General features: G+C 40.3%; 1 protein-coding gene across 9 annotated transcripts in view; it reads right to left on the bottom strand.

The window, feature by feature from the left end:
- Positions 1-16229, bottom strand: part of PLB1 (phospholipase B1) — a 152720-nt gene that overhangs the window by 114729 nt on the left and 21762 nt on the right. For 6 of the 9 annotated variants that reach the window (XM_027623350.1, XM_027623349.1, XM_027623355.1 and 3 more), the window contains one exon: positions 9836-10042. The exons of 1 other annotated variant lie outside the window; for it this stretch is intronic. In XM_027623350.1, the coding sequence (XP_027479151.1) occupies positions 9836-9890 (55 nt within the window). In that variant the 5' untranslated portion in view covers positions 9891-10042. The remainder of the gene's footprint in view (positions 1-9835; positions 10043-16229) is intronic. 2 more of the 9 variants (XM_027623353.1, XM_027623352.1) reach the window with 1 other exon arrangement.

Below are 16229 nucleotides of genomic sequence, written 5' to 3'. Positions count from 1 at the left end.
TTCTTTGAAAAAACTAACAAGGTAGACAAACCTCTGACAAGATGAATCAAAGAAAAAGGAAGAAGTCACAAATAGCCAGTATTGGAAACAAAAAGAGGGCATGACTGCTGAAGCTACAGACATCAAAGGAATAACAACAGAAATCCTATATAAAATCATGCAAAAAATTTGCAAATTTACTTGAAATGGACCCATTCCTAAACATATTTACAAGAAATAAAAGATATGAATTCTATGACCATTAAAAAAATTGAGTCACTGGAAAACAGTGTGGAGGTTCCCCAAAAAGTTGAAAATAGAGCCACCATATGATCCAGCAATTGCACTACTGGGTATTTACCACAAAGATACAAATGTAGGGATCCGAAGGGGTACGTGCACCCCAATGTTTATAGCAGCAATGTCCACAATAGCCAAACTGTGGAAAGAGCCAAGATGTCCATCGACAGATGAATGGATAAAGAAGAGGTGGTATATATACACAATGGAATATAATGCAGCCATCAAAAGGAATGAGATCTTGCCATTTGCAACGACGTGGATGGAACTGGAGGGTGTTATGCCGAGTGAAATAAGTCAATCAGAGAAAGACATGGATCATATGACCTCACTGATATGAGGAATTCTTAATCTCAGGAAACAAACTGAGTGTTGGTGGAGTGGTGGGGGGTGGGAAGGATGGGGTGGCTGGGTGATAGACATTGGGGAGGGTATGTGCTATGGTGAGCGCCGTGAATTATGCAAGACTGTTGAATCACAGATCTGTACCTCTGAAACAAATAATGCAATATATGTTAAGAAAAAAAAAAAGAAGAAGATAGCTGGAGGGGAAGAATGAAGGGGAGTAAGTCAGAGGGGGAGACGAACCATGAGAGACGATGGACTCTGAAAAACAAACTGTGGGTTCTAGAGGGGAGGGGATGGGGGGATGGGTTAGCCTGGTGATGGGTATTAAAGAGGGCAAGTTCTGCGTAGAGCACTGGGTGTTATGCACAAACAATGAATCATGGAACACTACATCAAAAACTAATGATGTAATGTATGGTGATTTACATAACAATAAAAAATTATTTAAAAAAATAAAAGAAAAAAAACTAATGATGTAATGTATGGTGATTAACATAACAATAAAAAATTTAAAAAAAAAGAATTCCTCACATCAGTGAGGTCATGTGATTAAAAAAAATTGAGTCACTAGTCAAAAATCTAGCAAAAAATAATATTCCAGGCCCAGATGGCTTTATTGGTGAGTTTTATTTTTAGATGTTTAGATATTCCACCTAACTGGTGTTATTATTATTCTTTTTTTTAAGTAAACTCTACCCTCAACATGGGGTCAAACTCACAACCTTAATATCAAGTCACATGTTCCACCAACTGAGCCACCCAGGCACCCCTCGTTCTATTCATATTAAAAACTATTCAAGACAGAAAAATAGGAACACTTCCAAATTCCTTTTATGAGAATGTATAACATTGGTATCAAAGTTAACAAGGGCAGAGGGGAAAAAGAAAATGCAGTTCAATTTCATTCATGAACACATAAGAAAAAAATCCTACACGAGTGTTAGCACACTAAATCAGCAGTACACTTGACCCGTGAGCAAAGTGGGGCTTGGGACATGGACCCTTCCCATAGACAGAAATCCATGTATAATTTTTGATTCCCCCCTAAATTTACTACTAGTAGCCTACTGTTGACCAGAAGCCTTACCAATAACAGTCAAGTAACATATTTTATATGTATTCTAATCTGTATTTTTATAATAAAGTAAGCTAGAGAAAAGAAAATGTTAAGGGGCGCCTGGGTGGCTCAGTTGGTTAAGTGTCTGCCTTCAGCTCAGGTCATGATCCTGGGGTCGTGGGATCAAGTCCTGCATCGGGCTCCTTGCTCAGCGGGGAGCGTGTTTCTCCCTCTCCCTCTGCCCCATCCTGCTTGTGCTTGCTTTCTCTCTCTCTCTGTGTCAAATAAATAAAATAAAATCTTAAAAAAAATAATTTAAAAAAATGTTAAGGAAGAGAAAATAAGTTTAAAGTACTGTACTGTGTTTATCAATACCATAAGTTAACATCATCTGTTTACAAGATGAATCATCTGGCAGTACCTAGATACAAAACACTGCAGATGGTGTATGTTTTTACAAATAACAGACATCAAGAATGAAAAGATAATGTATGGTCTGTAAGTTTTGATAACTTTTTATAATAGATTTATATATATTTTAATGGTAGTAAATAATAAAATAGACTAGTCGCTACATATAATTAATGCATTCGTGACATTTCTAACTTTTTTTTAATGGTTTTGATATTTCTAGGCTGTGTGGTTTGTCAGTGAGTTTTTTTCAAATTGTCACACATCTCCAAAAATTTTTCCAAAAGTTTATAGAAAGAAATTTTATATAAGTGGACCCACATGGTTCAAATTCATGTTGTTCTAGGGTCAATGGTATATAAAGACAAAATACACCATGACCAACTTGATTTTATTCCAGGAAAGCAAGGATGGCTCAATATTAGCAAATCTAGGGGCACCTGGGTGGCTCAGTCGTTAAGCGTCTGCCTTCGGCTCAGGTCATGATCCCGGGGTCCTGGGATGGAGCCCCGCATCGGGCTCCCTGCTCAGCGGGAAGCCTGCTTCGCCCTCCCCCACTCCCCCTGCTTGTGTACCCCCTCTCACTGTGTCTCTCTCTGTCAAATAAATAAAATCTTAAAAAAATATATTAGCAAATCTATTAATATAATTCAAAATAACAATAACTCTAAGGGGGAAATATGATTACTTCCATAAATATTGAAAAGACTTTCAACAAACTTTAACATTCTTTCCTGATAAAAATAAATAATACACTGAAGAAAACAGAAATTTATGGATACTTCATTAATGTGAACACACACAAACACATATATGTATTGTATGTCTTTATGCATGTATGTATGATTCCCAAAGGCCACCATCCAACAGAATAGGGAAACATTTTCCTCCTGCTAAGGTCAGGAACAAGGTGAGAATCCCCACTACCACCATTGCTACTTAACACCGTATTGAAATATTAGCCAATGCAATCAGGAAAAAATAAATAAAGGCAGAAGAATTAGAAGAGAAGGAAAACTGTCTCTATTGTTGATGATATGGGTGTACACTTGCTCTAGAGAATTAATGATAAAGCTAATTCAACAGTATAATAATTTAGCAAGATAGAAAGTATAAAATTAATATACAAAAAGTAAAAGCCTTTGTATATATCAACATATGAGCTGGCCCAGTTAGAAGTATAGTGGAAGATTAAAAAAAAAAAACATAATAATAAAAATATTTAAGTACTTCTGAATAAGCTTAGTTCCATTTTACAAATTTAAGGCAATTTCAATAAAAATGCCAATGGATTTTTTTTCTAAAGCTAGGCAAACTGAATCTTGAGTTCATTTGGAAAAATAAACATGCAAAAATAGCTATTAAAAACCCTGAAGGGGCGCCTGGGTGGCTCAGTCAGTTAAGCGGCTGCCTTCGGCTCAAGTCATGATCCCAGGGTCCTAGGATGGAGCCCCACATCGGGCTCCCTGCTCCGCGGGGAGCCTGCTTCTCCCTCTCCCACTCCCCCTGCTTGTGTTCCTGCTCTTGCTATCTCTCTCTCTGTCAAATAAATAAAATATTAAAAAAAAAAAAACAAAAAAAAACAACCCTGAAGATCAGGGTGCCTGGGTGGCTCAGATGGTTAAGCGTCTGCCTTTGGCTCAGGTCATGATCCCAGGGTTCTGGGATTGAGCCCTGAATTGGGCTCCCTGCTTGGCAGGGAGCCTGCTTCTCCCTCACCCTCTACTGTTCCCCCAGCTTGTGCTCTCTTGCTCTGTCAAATAAATAAATAAAATCTTAAAAAAAAAAACCCTGCAGAAAAGAGCAATGAAGGTAAATGAAGTAGATTGCAAAATGGCCACCAATTCCTCCTATCCTTGAAGGCATGTCACTTTGCAATGTAACCTTGCTGTTGTTTCCAGCAAGAGGAGAAGTCTATTTCTCCCCTGCTTAAATCTGGGATTGGCCATATGAATTGCTTTGACCAACGGGACATTATCAAATAGTACTTTATGTATTTATTGTATTTAAGTATTTATTGAGAGAGAGCGCGAGCATGCTTGCTTACAAGCAAGCAAGGGTGAGGTGGGGCAGAGAGAGAGAAGGAAGGAGAATCTTAAGCAGGCTCCACGCTCATCGCAGAGCCCCACACTGGGCTCAATCTCGGGATCCTGAGCTCATGACCTGAGCTGAAATCAAGGGTGGGAAGGTTAACTGAGCCACCCAGGCGCCCCATAATGGGACATTATCAAACATGTTGCAAGCAGAGTCTTGAAAAGTGCTAGCTCACTGGGACTTAACCCTTTTTCATTGCTTTTCTGGAACCTGAGACCACATGGTCTTTAAAAATATGAAAAGAAGGATGCCTGGGTGGCTCAGTCAGTTAAGCGTCTGCCTTCGGCTCAGGTCATGATCTCAGGGTCCTGGGATTGAGTCCCACCTCAGGCTCCTTGCTCAGTGGGGAGCCTGCTTCTCCCTCTGCCTGTCGCTCCCCCTGCTTGTGATCTCTCTCTCTCTCTCTGACAAATAAATAAAATCTTTTAAAAAATAAAATAAATAAAAATATTAAAAGATACTCAGCTTTCTTTTTTAACCAGAGAAATTAAAATTAAAATACCATTTTCACATGTGACCTTAGCAAAATCCTATAGCTTGACTATATACTCCATTGTCAAACTATTGGGGAAGAAGGCATTTTCACATATATTGCTGATGTGAATGTAAAAATGGTACAATCCTTATGGAGGGAAATTTGACAATATCTAACAAAACTGTGTATTTACCCTTTGACCAAGAAATCCCAGTTCTGGGAACTTATCCTAAGCTATACCTCCAACAACATGAAAAAGACATATGCACATGATTGTTTATGACAACACTACTTATAATAACAAAATATTGGAAACAACCTAATGCCTACATTAGGAGACTCATTGAATATATGGTAATAATGGAATATTCTACAGTTGGAAAAAAATGAAAAAGATCTGAATGGATACAATATAATTTCAGAATATATTAAGTGAAGAAAATTAAGGTTATCATTTGTGCAAGAATGAAGAAAAAATAAAGTTTATTTGCATAAAGAAATATAGAAAGGATATAAAAATAATGAAATTGGTTACTTACAGGAATAGGTGGAAATGGGCTAGAAGGAAGGGCTAGAGAAGGGGATGCGACTTCTCCAAGTGTATTTTTTCACATTAACATGGTTCAAAAGTCAGAACTATGTTTTATATATTCAAAAAACAAAGTAAAATCAACAAAAATGGGAGAAACCCTACTGAATATAAACAGAGACAAACTTAACTATATGTCAAATATATAGCATAACCATACAGAGAGAACAAAAGAAAAAGAATTAATCCAAGTAATTTTGAACAAAGTATTTTGATTATACACCCTGAGTGGGATATATTCTAAGGACAAAAGAATGGCAAAGGAATTGTGGTGGTGCTATTGTTAGAGCAATTAGAGCAATTCTTTTTTTTTTAAGTAGGCTCCATGCCCAATGTGGAGCCCAACTGGGGCTTGAACTTATCATGATCCTGAGAGTAAGATCTGGGCTGAAGTTAAGAGTTGGACACCCAACTAACTAAGCCACCCAGGTGCCCTTATTGTTAGAGTGATTCTGATGTTATGTTGTATGTATCACAGGACTCAGTAAATGAATAGATTTATTGATGTTTTTGTAACCTTGGTTTTCACTGAGTGGGAAGGTCAAAACCAATCTGAAATGGGGAAGGAGATGAAAGTCCAACTCTAACTGAAGTTAGAGATAATCTGTATACATTTATTTTTTTCCTTTTTTAAAAATTTAAATTCAATTAACATATAATGTATTATTGGTTTCAGAGGTAGAGATCAATGACTCATCAGTCTTATATAATACCCAGTGCCCATTACATCACATGCCCTCCCCAGTGTCCATCACCAGGTTACCCCATCCCCCCACCCACCTACCCTCCAGCAACCCTCAGTTTGTTTCCTATGATTAAGAGTCTCTTATGGTTTGTCTCCCTCTCTGGTTTCATCTTGTTTTATTTTTTCCTCTTTTCCCCTATGATCCGCTGTTTTGTTTCTTAAATTCCACATATCAGTGAGATCATATGATAATTGTCTTTCTTTGATTGACTTATTTTGCTTAGCCTAATACCCTCTAGTTCCATTGATGTCATTGCAAATGACAAGATTTCATTTTTTTTGATGGCTGAGTAGTATTCCATTGTGTGTGTGTGTGTGTGTGTGTGTGTGTGTGTGTGTGTGTGTGTGTGTAGACATATACACATGCAGATATATAGATAGATAGTTAGATAGATAGATAGATATAACATCTTCTTTATCCATTCATCTGTCGATGGACATCTGGGCTCTTTCCACAGTTTGGCCATTGTGGACATTGCTGCTATAAACATTGGGGTGCACATGCCCCTTCGGATCCCTACATTTGTATCTTTGGAGTATACAGTTATTTTTAACAGAGAAAACTGTACTTCCTAGCTATGTCCACTGAGTAAGCTTGGACGTAATGACACTCCAGCGGCAATGAACACCCCTACCACCTAGATCTTGGTTTCTAAATAAAATCCCCCAACAATTGGAACCTTGAAGAAATGGCTAATTGCATGGCTGAAAAAGGAAAAATATAAGATTCGTTGGAATAGCTTGTTTCATAAAGCTAAAAGGTACTTAAAAAAACAGACGGGGAAACAGGAGGCCATGTGAAGGGGTCTTGCTGGCCAAATCCATAATTACTTGAGCATCAAAATGAATAATGACTTGAATGGATTATAATACCCCGATTAATAAAAGAATCCATAAGCCCATTTTATATTAAAAAGATAAAAAGAGTGGGATAGAGACGAGAATTTTTTTTAATGGGGAAGTGCCAGCTAACGATACTAGAAGGAATGAGATCTATATATATATTTTTTAAGATTTTATTTATTTGACAGAGAGAGACACAGCGAGAGAGGGAGCACAAGCAGGGGGAGGGGGAGAGGGAGAAGCAGGCTCCCCGCGGAGCAGGGAGCCCGATGCGGGGCTCGATCCCAGGACCCCGGGATCCTGACCTGAGCCGAAGGCAGACGCTTAACGACTGAGCCCCCCAGGCGCCCATGAGAGATATTTTTAAATCACCATTTTACAGCCACCCTGGTAATAATCAATTCAGGCAAGAATCATCAGTGGCTGGGAAAACCACAGAGTATAAGAATAGTCACATAGTATCACAATATCTCCTTACAAATAACTTATAAATCACGTGGGGGAAGGCACCTTTACAAGGGAGAAATGAGGCAGACACACTTTAACCAAACTGCCAAACTTAATGTCACCCAAGTAGGGCATTTACCAACATCACCTGCATCCCCCAGTGGAATAAATCAAGGACACAACATGACCTATTTTGTATTTCTGCCCAAAGAGTTTAATCTGATTCCAGCTATAAAGAAATAATCTGGACAAATCCAAATTGAAGTGCACATACACAAAAAGCCAGCCTAAAGTTTTCAGTGACACAAAAGAACAAACAAACCAAAGGCTAAAGAACTGTTCTAGATTAAAAGAGGTGGAAAAGGCAGCGCAAGTAAATGCAATGTGTGATCTTCAGTAAAGCTAATAATTAATGACTGAAAACATGAACAAAATAATAAAAAGTCAATTAACTTATCACCTTAACAAATTTAAAGGAGTCAGTCACAGAATCATCTCAATAAGTGCAGAAAAAGTATTAGATAAAATCAATATCCACTCATGATTTTTTAAAAACCTCTTGACAAATTAGTAATAAAATAGATCTTCTTAGTCTCATAAAAAGTATCTACAGAAAAGCCTAGAGCAGACACTATACATACTGACAAACCATTAAACACTTTCTTTTTGGACTTGGGAATAAGCATCGCTTCCATGAAAAATTGTAGTGGAGCCGGCACAGGAAGGCAAAAGAAAGAAAAAGTATATAGATTGAAAAGAGAGCAACAAAACTGTCCTTATTGGCAGGACTGAGTATAGAGAAAATCCAAAAGAATATACAGATAACTTATTAAAATTATAAGAATTTAATTGGGTTCAAAATTAATATATAAAAATCAATTCTGTATACCAATAAACATTTTCAAAATAAAAATTTAAAAATCTACCTATCATACAACAAAGTATCATATGCCTAAGAATAAATTAAACCAAATGTGTGCAAGACCTCACCAAAGAAACCATAAAACTTTGAGAAGCATTAAAGAAGGTAGATCTAAACACGTTCTTGGTTTGGAAGGCTCAGTATTGTAAAGATGTATGCTTTCCCCAACTTGATTCATAGAATTCAAAGCAATTTCAATCAAAATCCCAACAGGTTTTTTGGGGGGTAGAAAGTGACAGAAAGTAAAATTTATATGGAAGTTCAAAGTCATTTCTTAAGAAGAAAAAACAAGAAAGACCTGTTTTCCCAAATAATAGAACTTACTATAAAGCTGTAGAATTAAGACAACGTGCTATTGGCACAGGGGTGGACAAATGGGCGAATAAAGCCAAGTTTTGAAACAGATACAAGCACATCCAAGCCCTTTATATAGAAACAGATGGGGCTCTTCCCCGCAGTAAGGAAACAATGGACTTCTCCATAAATGGTGCTGGGACAACTACATATTTTCATTGGAAAAAAACTGCTAAAACTGGGTTCCTTTCTTCTACTAGTCACAAATACCAACCCCAGATGTACTAAAGACCCAAATGAGAAAAGCAAATTTATGAAGTTTTAGAAGGAAATATAGGATAATATCGTTATGACTGTAAGGTAGGAAAGGAGTTCTTAAATAAGACACAAAGGGTACAAGCCATGAAGGAAAAGATAAAAAGCTTTTAGTAAAAGGTGAAAGATTTATGTGGTCTGAAGAGAAACCAGAGTAGAAGATTAAAAACTTTAGAAATAAAGAGATTGAATACCAAACAGACCAACCACCACCTCTACAGCCATCAGCCTGGAACAGTGATTCCAGCTTCCCTACTTTTTGTTCCCGCTTCCAACTCAGGACCAGGGAAAGCCAAATATGTTCCCCAAATGAATCACATAAGATGCCTGGCTTGGGCTTCCCCATGGCAACAGCCTCCCATCAGAACACACTTGAGGTCTTCCCCTTTTCACTATAAGCTTTCCCAATCCCCTGCCTTGAAGTCTCCCCCAAACTTGACTAATGGTGGCTGACTCCCCTGCTTCAGCAATCTCTAAATCACCTCCATTTGTTCTCATTTGGGTCATCCTCATTTACCTCCCCCAAATTCAGAATTTTGCTCATCTAAAGTCTCCATAAAGAGAGCAGAAAGACAAGTTTCAGAATATATTTGCTGTACACATCGCCCACAAAGAGCAAGCGCACAGCCCTGTATGAAAAACCCCTAAAAATCAATGGGAAGAAAGAAAAACCCATAGAAAAATAGAGATGAAATCAAGGTCCAGGGAGATAGAACTTGCCCAAGGCCACACAGCACAGAGAACTAGAACCCAGGTCTTTGTGGCTCCCTGCACCGATGGCTTTTTTCTGCACCACACAGCTATTGCCCGTCTGCTCTCCTCACCCAGCCCCAGACCTGCCTCTTGCCCTACAGCCGTGGGCACTTGAACCTCAGCATTCCAGCCTGCTTACATCTAACCTGTGCATTCTGTGCTCATGAGAAAGAGCTATTCCTCTCTCAAGCTCTGTGCCTAAGCAACACAGGACACCAGCAGGCTGACCCACGGGTTGCCCTCTGAGCCAAAGGTAGACTTACCTCGCCCCAGAAGCAATAGCAGCCCCAGGAAGAAGATGCATGGCTGCAGGTCCATGCCAGAATCCTCCCGGTGGCCCAGCCCTGGATGAATCACTTGCGCAGATGGAGGCTGGCGCTTGTCTTCGTGCCTTTATACTCCTCTGCGGTCTGATAGCGCGCCTGTTATAAATTTTACTATGTTCACCTTTGAAAGGGGGCAGTGGCTGGCTGTAAATGATAAATATTAACATTTAGGCAGAAGATTTCTCAAAGTAGATAGGTCAAAGATTGGTAGCATGTTCTAGATAAAGGCGCCAAAAGACTAGGACCACATAGCCCTCTTCGTATGGCCTCCTAGGATCGTGGACATCCAAAAATCGCCAGTATCGGGGCTCTGGCCTGCTGGGAGGAGCTTGGGATGGGAAATACAGGGCTGGAATCCCATATTGACAATAGTTGTGAGATCTTGGGTGAGTCCCTTTACGGGCCTTAGCTTCTCAGCTGTAAGCTATGGAAATAAGAGCCATAAATGGAGTGAAAGTACTTTGTAACAACTGTAAACCATAAAGCCCCCTCCGAATATGATTTCTTGGTGTGAAATGTCTTCCCCCGGTGTCTGAGGAGCACAGCTGGGTTCCCTGGTCTGCATGATCCTAAAAGGTTTGTTTCTGGCCCCGCCTCCGAAGCCATGGGTTGTGGGAGTGCTGGACCTGATGTGCACGCCACACATTGATTGTCCGCATGTTGAATTGAGAGATCCAAGCCAGAGAGGTGAGCCGTTGGAACTTATTTGACAGAATTAGCATTTTGCTTCCAGCAATCGAAGTTGAAATGCTGGGCAGGGTCTAAGCTGGGCAGAGTTGGAATTTAAAGCCTGGGTGCCAAAATGCCTTGGGGGTGAAATTCAAATATTTTCCACAAATATCAAGTAACATTTGCCTTTGGGTAATATGGACAAATATATTTAAATCATCCTTACATTTTGGCCACTGTTAGGCAGAAAGGCCGAGAGCCAGACTTCGGAGCTAGGAGTCTGGAGCTGGTTTCTATTGTTCAACCTCAGGTCTTGATCTGCTGACATTTTTCAGTATGTTTCAAATCACAGCTATAGGTTGGTTGTCTTGAGTATAAAGTGAAATCTAAGTGGGCGGCCCTTTGTTCCTGGCTCTGTGACATTAAAATGTCTTCCTTTCTCATCTGCTCAATAAAACGTGACTTGTGGGTAACCACTGATTTAGCCATGCCTCAGCCTCAGCCTCAGAGCTGCATGGAGGACTTGGGTCACACCAGGCGTGGGTGGGCACTGCTACAATGGGCCCAGCTGACTATGGGCTGGTTCCAGAGCCTGGAAGAGAGTAATACATACAGAGAAGGAAGAAGAAAATATACCCAAGGAGGGGCTTGCAAGGGCCCTTTGGGCATAAATGCTCCTGAACATCAGACACGTGTTATCTTCACCAACTGCCCACAAGTTCAACAAGAGACCCAAAGCTCAAAGCTACTGTCCCATTACTAAGGATGGCAGGAGTCCCTCCATGCCACCAGCAGCTTTGAGGAGCATCCCTGAACCTACTTGGACTGAATAAAAGGTCACTGGTCCCCACTCAGCTGGGGCCAGTAGGGTGGGACACATCATGGGAAATGGGCAGAAATAGCCAGGCTTTATAATCCATGCATTTGCTTCTACCTCTTAATACTTCTCGGCACAACCACCATGGCCAAGCTGGGTTAGCAAACACACCAACCTCTAACCTCTTCTACATTTAGAAACATTGAGAAATGACTTAAAAACACTTCCAAACTTTGTGAGGCATTTTGGTATAGGACAGACTTACGTAAAAGAAATCTTGGAATCTGGTCAACACATCAAGGAATCCTCATCAGCTGAGAGGCAGTGGGGGAATAACAACTCTTGGGCACTCTTACCAGGCACTGTGGGTGCTCTTCACATGCATCAGCTTAATTAGCAGAGTATCTATGTGATCTTAGCAGCTGTGAAAACACAAGGGCCAGTACTCGACAAGCTCCACCACTTTTTAATAAAAATTTCTTCTCTGAATTTTGCTACTAAAATGTCCTAAGAAGACATATCCCAGAGGAGGGAAGATGCTCCATTTCAAATGTTAGCAACAATCAGCAGATGTTCCTTTTGGGAAAGGCACGGGCCCGTGGATTCAAATCTTCCTGGGGGGTGGCAGTCCATGCCTCGCTCAGAGGGCATCTTGGTGACTGAAGGAGCTGAGCGCTTGCTGCTGTCCAAAAATCCACTAGGGGGTGCTAGACCAAGCCTCGGCCACAGGGCCCATGTGGATTACAGTGGCACTGGCCTCTGAAGAGTGTCTTTCAAACTGGGGTTACGACCTATTATTATCCCATGAATTTAATTTGGTGGACTGCACAGTCCATTAAAAAAATTAAATAGAATAAAAATATCTGAGGGCATTGCATATAGTATGGGTAATTGATGTTTTGGGAAACTTATTTTAGTCACAGGCGGCGATGCAAAATGCGTTTCTTAAAACGGGTCAGTAAAAAAGAAATTGAAAATCACTCTCTCAGACAGCAGTAGATCAGTTCCACAAAGAAATCCCTAGGCTTCAAGCAAAAGAAAACAGGTTTGTTCTTCCTTCTGGTTAAAGATGCAGCTATGCCGAATTCCCTGTGCTAGCTCCTAAAGACAATGCCTGTGATTGGCTCCGGGACTTGGGAAGAAAGTACAAGTCAAACGTTTTAGCAGTTGTGAGAAGAGAGTAGGTGAAATTGTTCTTTTTTTCAATAAGGAAAACCTAGCCCTGACTCCTGGGTGAGTTCCACCAATGTGATGGAAGTATGTGTCAGCAGCCTATCATCTAGGATAGGAAGGGGTTCCCATCAGTGCCTATTTTTTTTAAATTTTTTATTGTTATGTTAATCACCATACATTACATCATTAGTTCTTGATGTAGTGTTCCATGATTCAGTGTTTGTTCATAACACCCAGTGCTCCACGCAGAACGTGCCCTCTTTAATACCCATCACCAGGCTAACCCGTCCCCCTACCCCCGTCCCCTCTAGAACCCTCCGTTTGTTTCTCAGAGTCCATCATCTCTCATGGTTCGTCTCCCCCTCTGACCTACTCCCCTTCATTCTTCCCCTCTGCTATCTTTTTTTTTCTTAACATATATTGCATTATTTGTTTCAGAAGTACAGATCTGTGATTCAACAGTCTTGCACAATTCACAGTACTCACCATAGCACATGCCCTCCCCAATGTCTATCACCCAGCCACCCAATCCCTCCCACCCCCCACCACTCCAGCAACCCTCAGTTTGTTTCCTGAGATTAAGAATTCCTCATATCAGTGAGGTCATATGATCCATGTCATTCTCTGATTGACTTATTTCACTCAGCATGACACCCTCCAGTTCCATCCACGTCGTTCCAAATGGCAAGATCTCATTCCTTTTGATGGCTGTATCATATTCCATTGTGTATATATACCACCTCTTCTTTATCCGTTCATCTGTCGATGGACATCTTGGCTCTTTCCACAGTTTGGCTATTGTGGACATTGCTGCTATAAACATTGGGGTGCACGTACCCCTTCGGATCCCTACATTTGTATTTGTATCTTTGGGGTAGATACCCAGTAGTGCAATTGCTGGATCGTAGGGTAGCTCTATTTTCAACTGTTTTTTTTTTTTTTTTAAAGATTTCATTTATTTATTTGAGAGAGAGAATGAGAGATAGAAAGCACGAGAAGGAAGAGGGTCAGAGGGAGAAGCAGACTCCCTGCTGAGCAGGGAGCCCGATGCGGGACTCGATCCCGGGACTCCAGGATCATGACCTGAGCCGAAGGCAGTCGCTTAACCAACTGAGCCACCCAGGCGCCCTATTTTCAACTGTTTGAGGAACCTCCAGACTGTTTTCCAGAGTGGTTGCACCAGCTTGCATTCCCACCAACAGTGTAGGAGGGTTCCCCTTTCTCTGCATCCCCGCCAACATCTGTCATTTCCTGACTTGTTAATTTTAGCCATTCTGACGGGTGTGAGGTGGTATCTCATTGAGGTTTTGATTTGGATTTCCCTGATGCCGAGCGATGTTGAGCACTTTTTCATGTGTCTGTTGGCCATTTGGATGTCTTCTTTGGAAAAATGTCTGTTCATGTCTTCTGCCCATTTCTTGATTGGATTATTTGTTCTTTGGGTGTTGAGTTTGATGAGTTCTTTATAGATTTTGGATACTAGCCCTTTATCTGATATATCATTTGCAAATATTTTCTCCCATTCTGTCGGTTGTCTTTTGGTTTTGTGGACTGTTTCTTTTGCTGTGCAAAAGCTTTTTATCTTGATGAAATCCCAATAGTTCATTTTTCCCTGGCTTCCCTTGCCTTTGGCCATGTTTCTAGGAAGAAGTTGCTGCGGCTGAGGTCGAAGAGGTTGCTGCCTGTGTTCTCCTTTAGGATTTTGATGGACTCCTGTCTCACGTTTAGGTCTTTCAACCATTTGGAGTCTATTTTTGTGTGTGGTGTAAGGAAATGGTCCAGTTTCATTCTTCTGCATGTGGCTGTCCAATTTTCCCAACACCATTTGTTGAAGAGACTGTCTTTTTGCCATTGGACATTCTTTCCTGCTTTGTCAAAGATGAGTTGACCATAGAGTTGAGGGTCCATTTCTGGGCTCTCGATTCTGTGCCATTGATCTATGTGTCTGTTTTTGTGCCAGTACCATACCGTCTTGATGATGACAGCTTTGTCATAGAGCTGGAAGTCCGGAATTGTGATGCCGCCAGCTTTGCTTTGCTTTTTCAATATTCCTCTGGCTATTCGGGGTCTCTTCTGGTTCAATACAAATTTTAGGATTATTTGTTCCATCTCTTTGAAAAAAGTGGATGGTATTTTGATGGGGATTGCACTGAATGTGTAGATTGCTCTAGGTAGCACTGACATCTTCACAATGTTTGTTCTCCCAATCCATGAGCATGGAACGTTTTTCCATTTCTTTGTGTCTTCTTCAATTTCTTTCATGAGTATTTTATAGTTTTCTGAGTACAGAGCCTTTGCCTCTTTGGTTAAATTTATTCCTAGGTATCTTATGGTTTTGGGTGCAATTGTAAAGGGGATTGACTCCTTGATTTGTCTCTCTTCTGTCTTGTTGTTGGTGTATAGGAATGCCACTGATTTCTGTGCATTGATTTTATAGCCTGCTACTTTACTGAATTCCTGTATGGGTTCTAGCAGTTTTGGGGTGGAGTCTTTTGGGTTTTCCACATACAGTATCATCTCATCTGCAAAGAGTGGGAGTTTGACTTCCTCTTTGCCGATTTGGATGCCTTTGATTTCTTTTTGTTGTCTGATTGCTGTGGCTAGGACTTCTAATACTATGTTGAATAGCAGTGGTGAGAGTGGACATCCCTGCCGCGTTCCTGACCTTAGGGGAAAAGCTCTCAGCTTTTCTCCATTGAGAATGATATTGGCTGTAGGTTTTTCATAGATGGCTTTTATGATATTGAGGTATGTACCCTCTATCCCTATACTCTGAAGAGTTTTGATCAAGAAAGGATGCTGTACTTTGTCAAATGCTTTTTCTGCATCTATTGAGAGGATCATATGATTCTTGTTCTTTCTTTTGTTAATGTATTGTATCACGTTGATTGATTTGTGGATGTTGAACCAACCTTGCAGCCCAGGGATAAATCCCACTTGGTCGTGGTGAATAATCCTTTTAATGTACTGTTGGATCCTATTGGCTAGTACTTTGGTGAGAATTTTTGCATCCATGTTCATCAAGGATATTGGTCTGTAATTCTCCTTTTTGATGGGGTCTTTGTCTGGTTTGGGGATCAAGGAAATGGTGGCCTCATAAAATGAGTTTGGAAGTTTTCCTTCCATTTATATTTTTTGGAACAGTTTCAGGAGAATAGGTATTAATTCTTCTTTAAATGTCTGATAGAATTCCCCTGGGAAGCCATCTGGCCCTGGGCTTTTGTTTGTTGGGAGATTTTTGATGACTGCTTCCATTTCCTTAGTGGTTATAGGTCTGTTCAGGTTTTCTATTTCTTCCTGGTTCAATTTTGGTAGTTGATACATCTCTAGGAATGCACCCATTTCTTCCAGGTTATCTAATTTGCTGGCATAGAGTTGCTCAGAATGTGTTCTTATAATTGTTTGTATTTCTTTGGTGTTGGTTGTGATCGCTCCTCTTTCCTTCATGATTTTGTTGATTTGGGTCATTTCTCTTTTCTTTTTGATAAGTCTGGCCAGGGGTTTATCAATCTTGTTAATTCTTTCAAAGAACCAGCTCCTAGTTTCATTGATCTGTTCTACCGTTCTTTTGGTTTCTATTTCATTGATTTCTGCTCTGATCTTTATTATTTCTCTTCTCCTGCTGGGTTTAGGCTTTATTTGCTGTTTTTTCTCTAGCTCCTTTAGGTGTAG

Source organism: Zalophus californianus, chromosome 8 (genome assembly GCF_009762305.2).
Source record: "Zalophus californianus isolate mZalCal1 chromosome 8, mZalCal1.pri.v2, whole genome shotgun sequence".
Classification (NCBI taxonomy): domain Eukaryota; kingdom Metazoa; phylum Chordata; class Mammalia; order Carnivora; family Otariidae; genus Zalophus; species Zalophus californianus.
The sequence above is the reverse complement of the archived record's forward strand: the minus strand, read 5'-3'. Positions and strand labels throughout refer to the sequence as shown.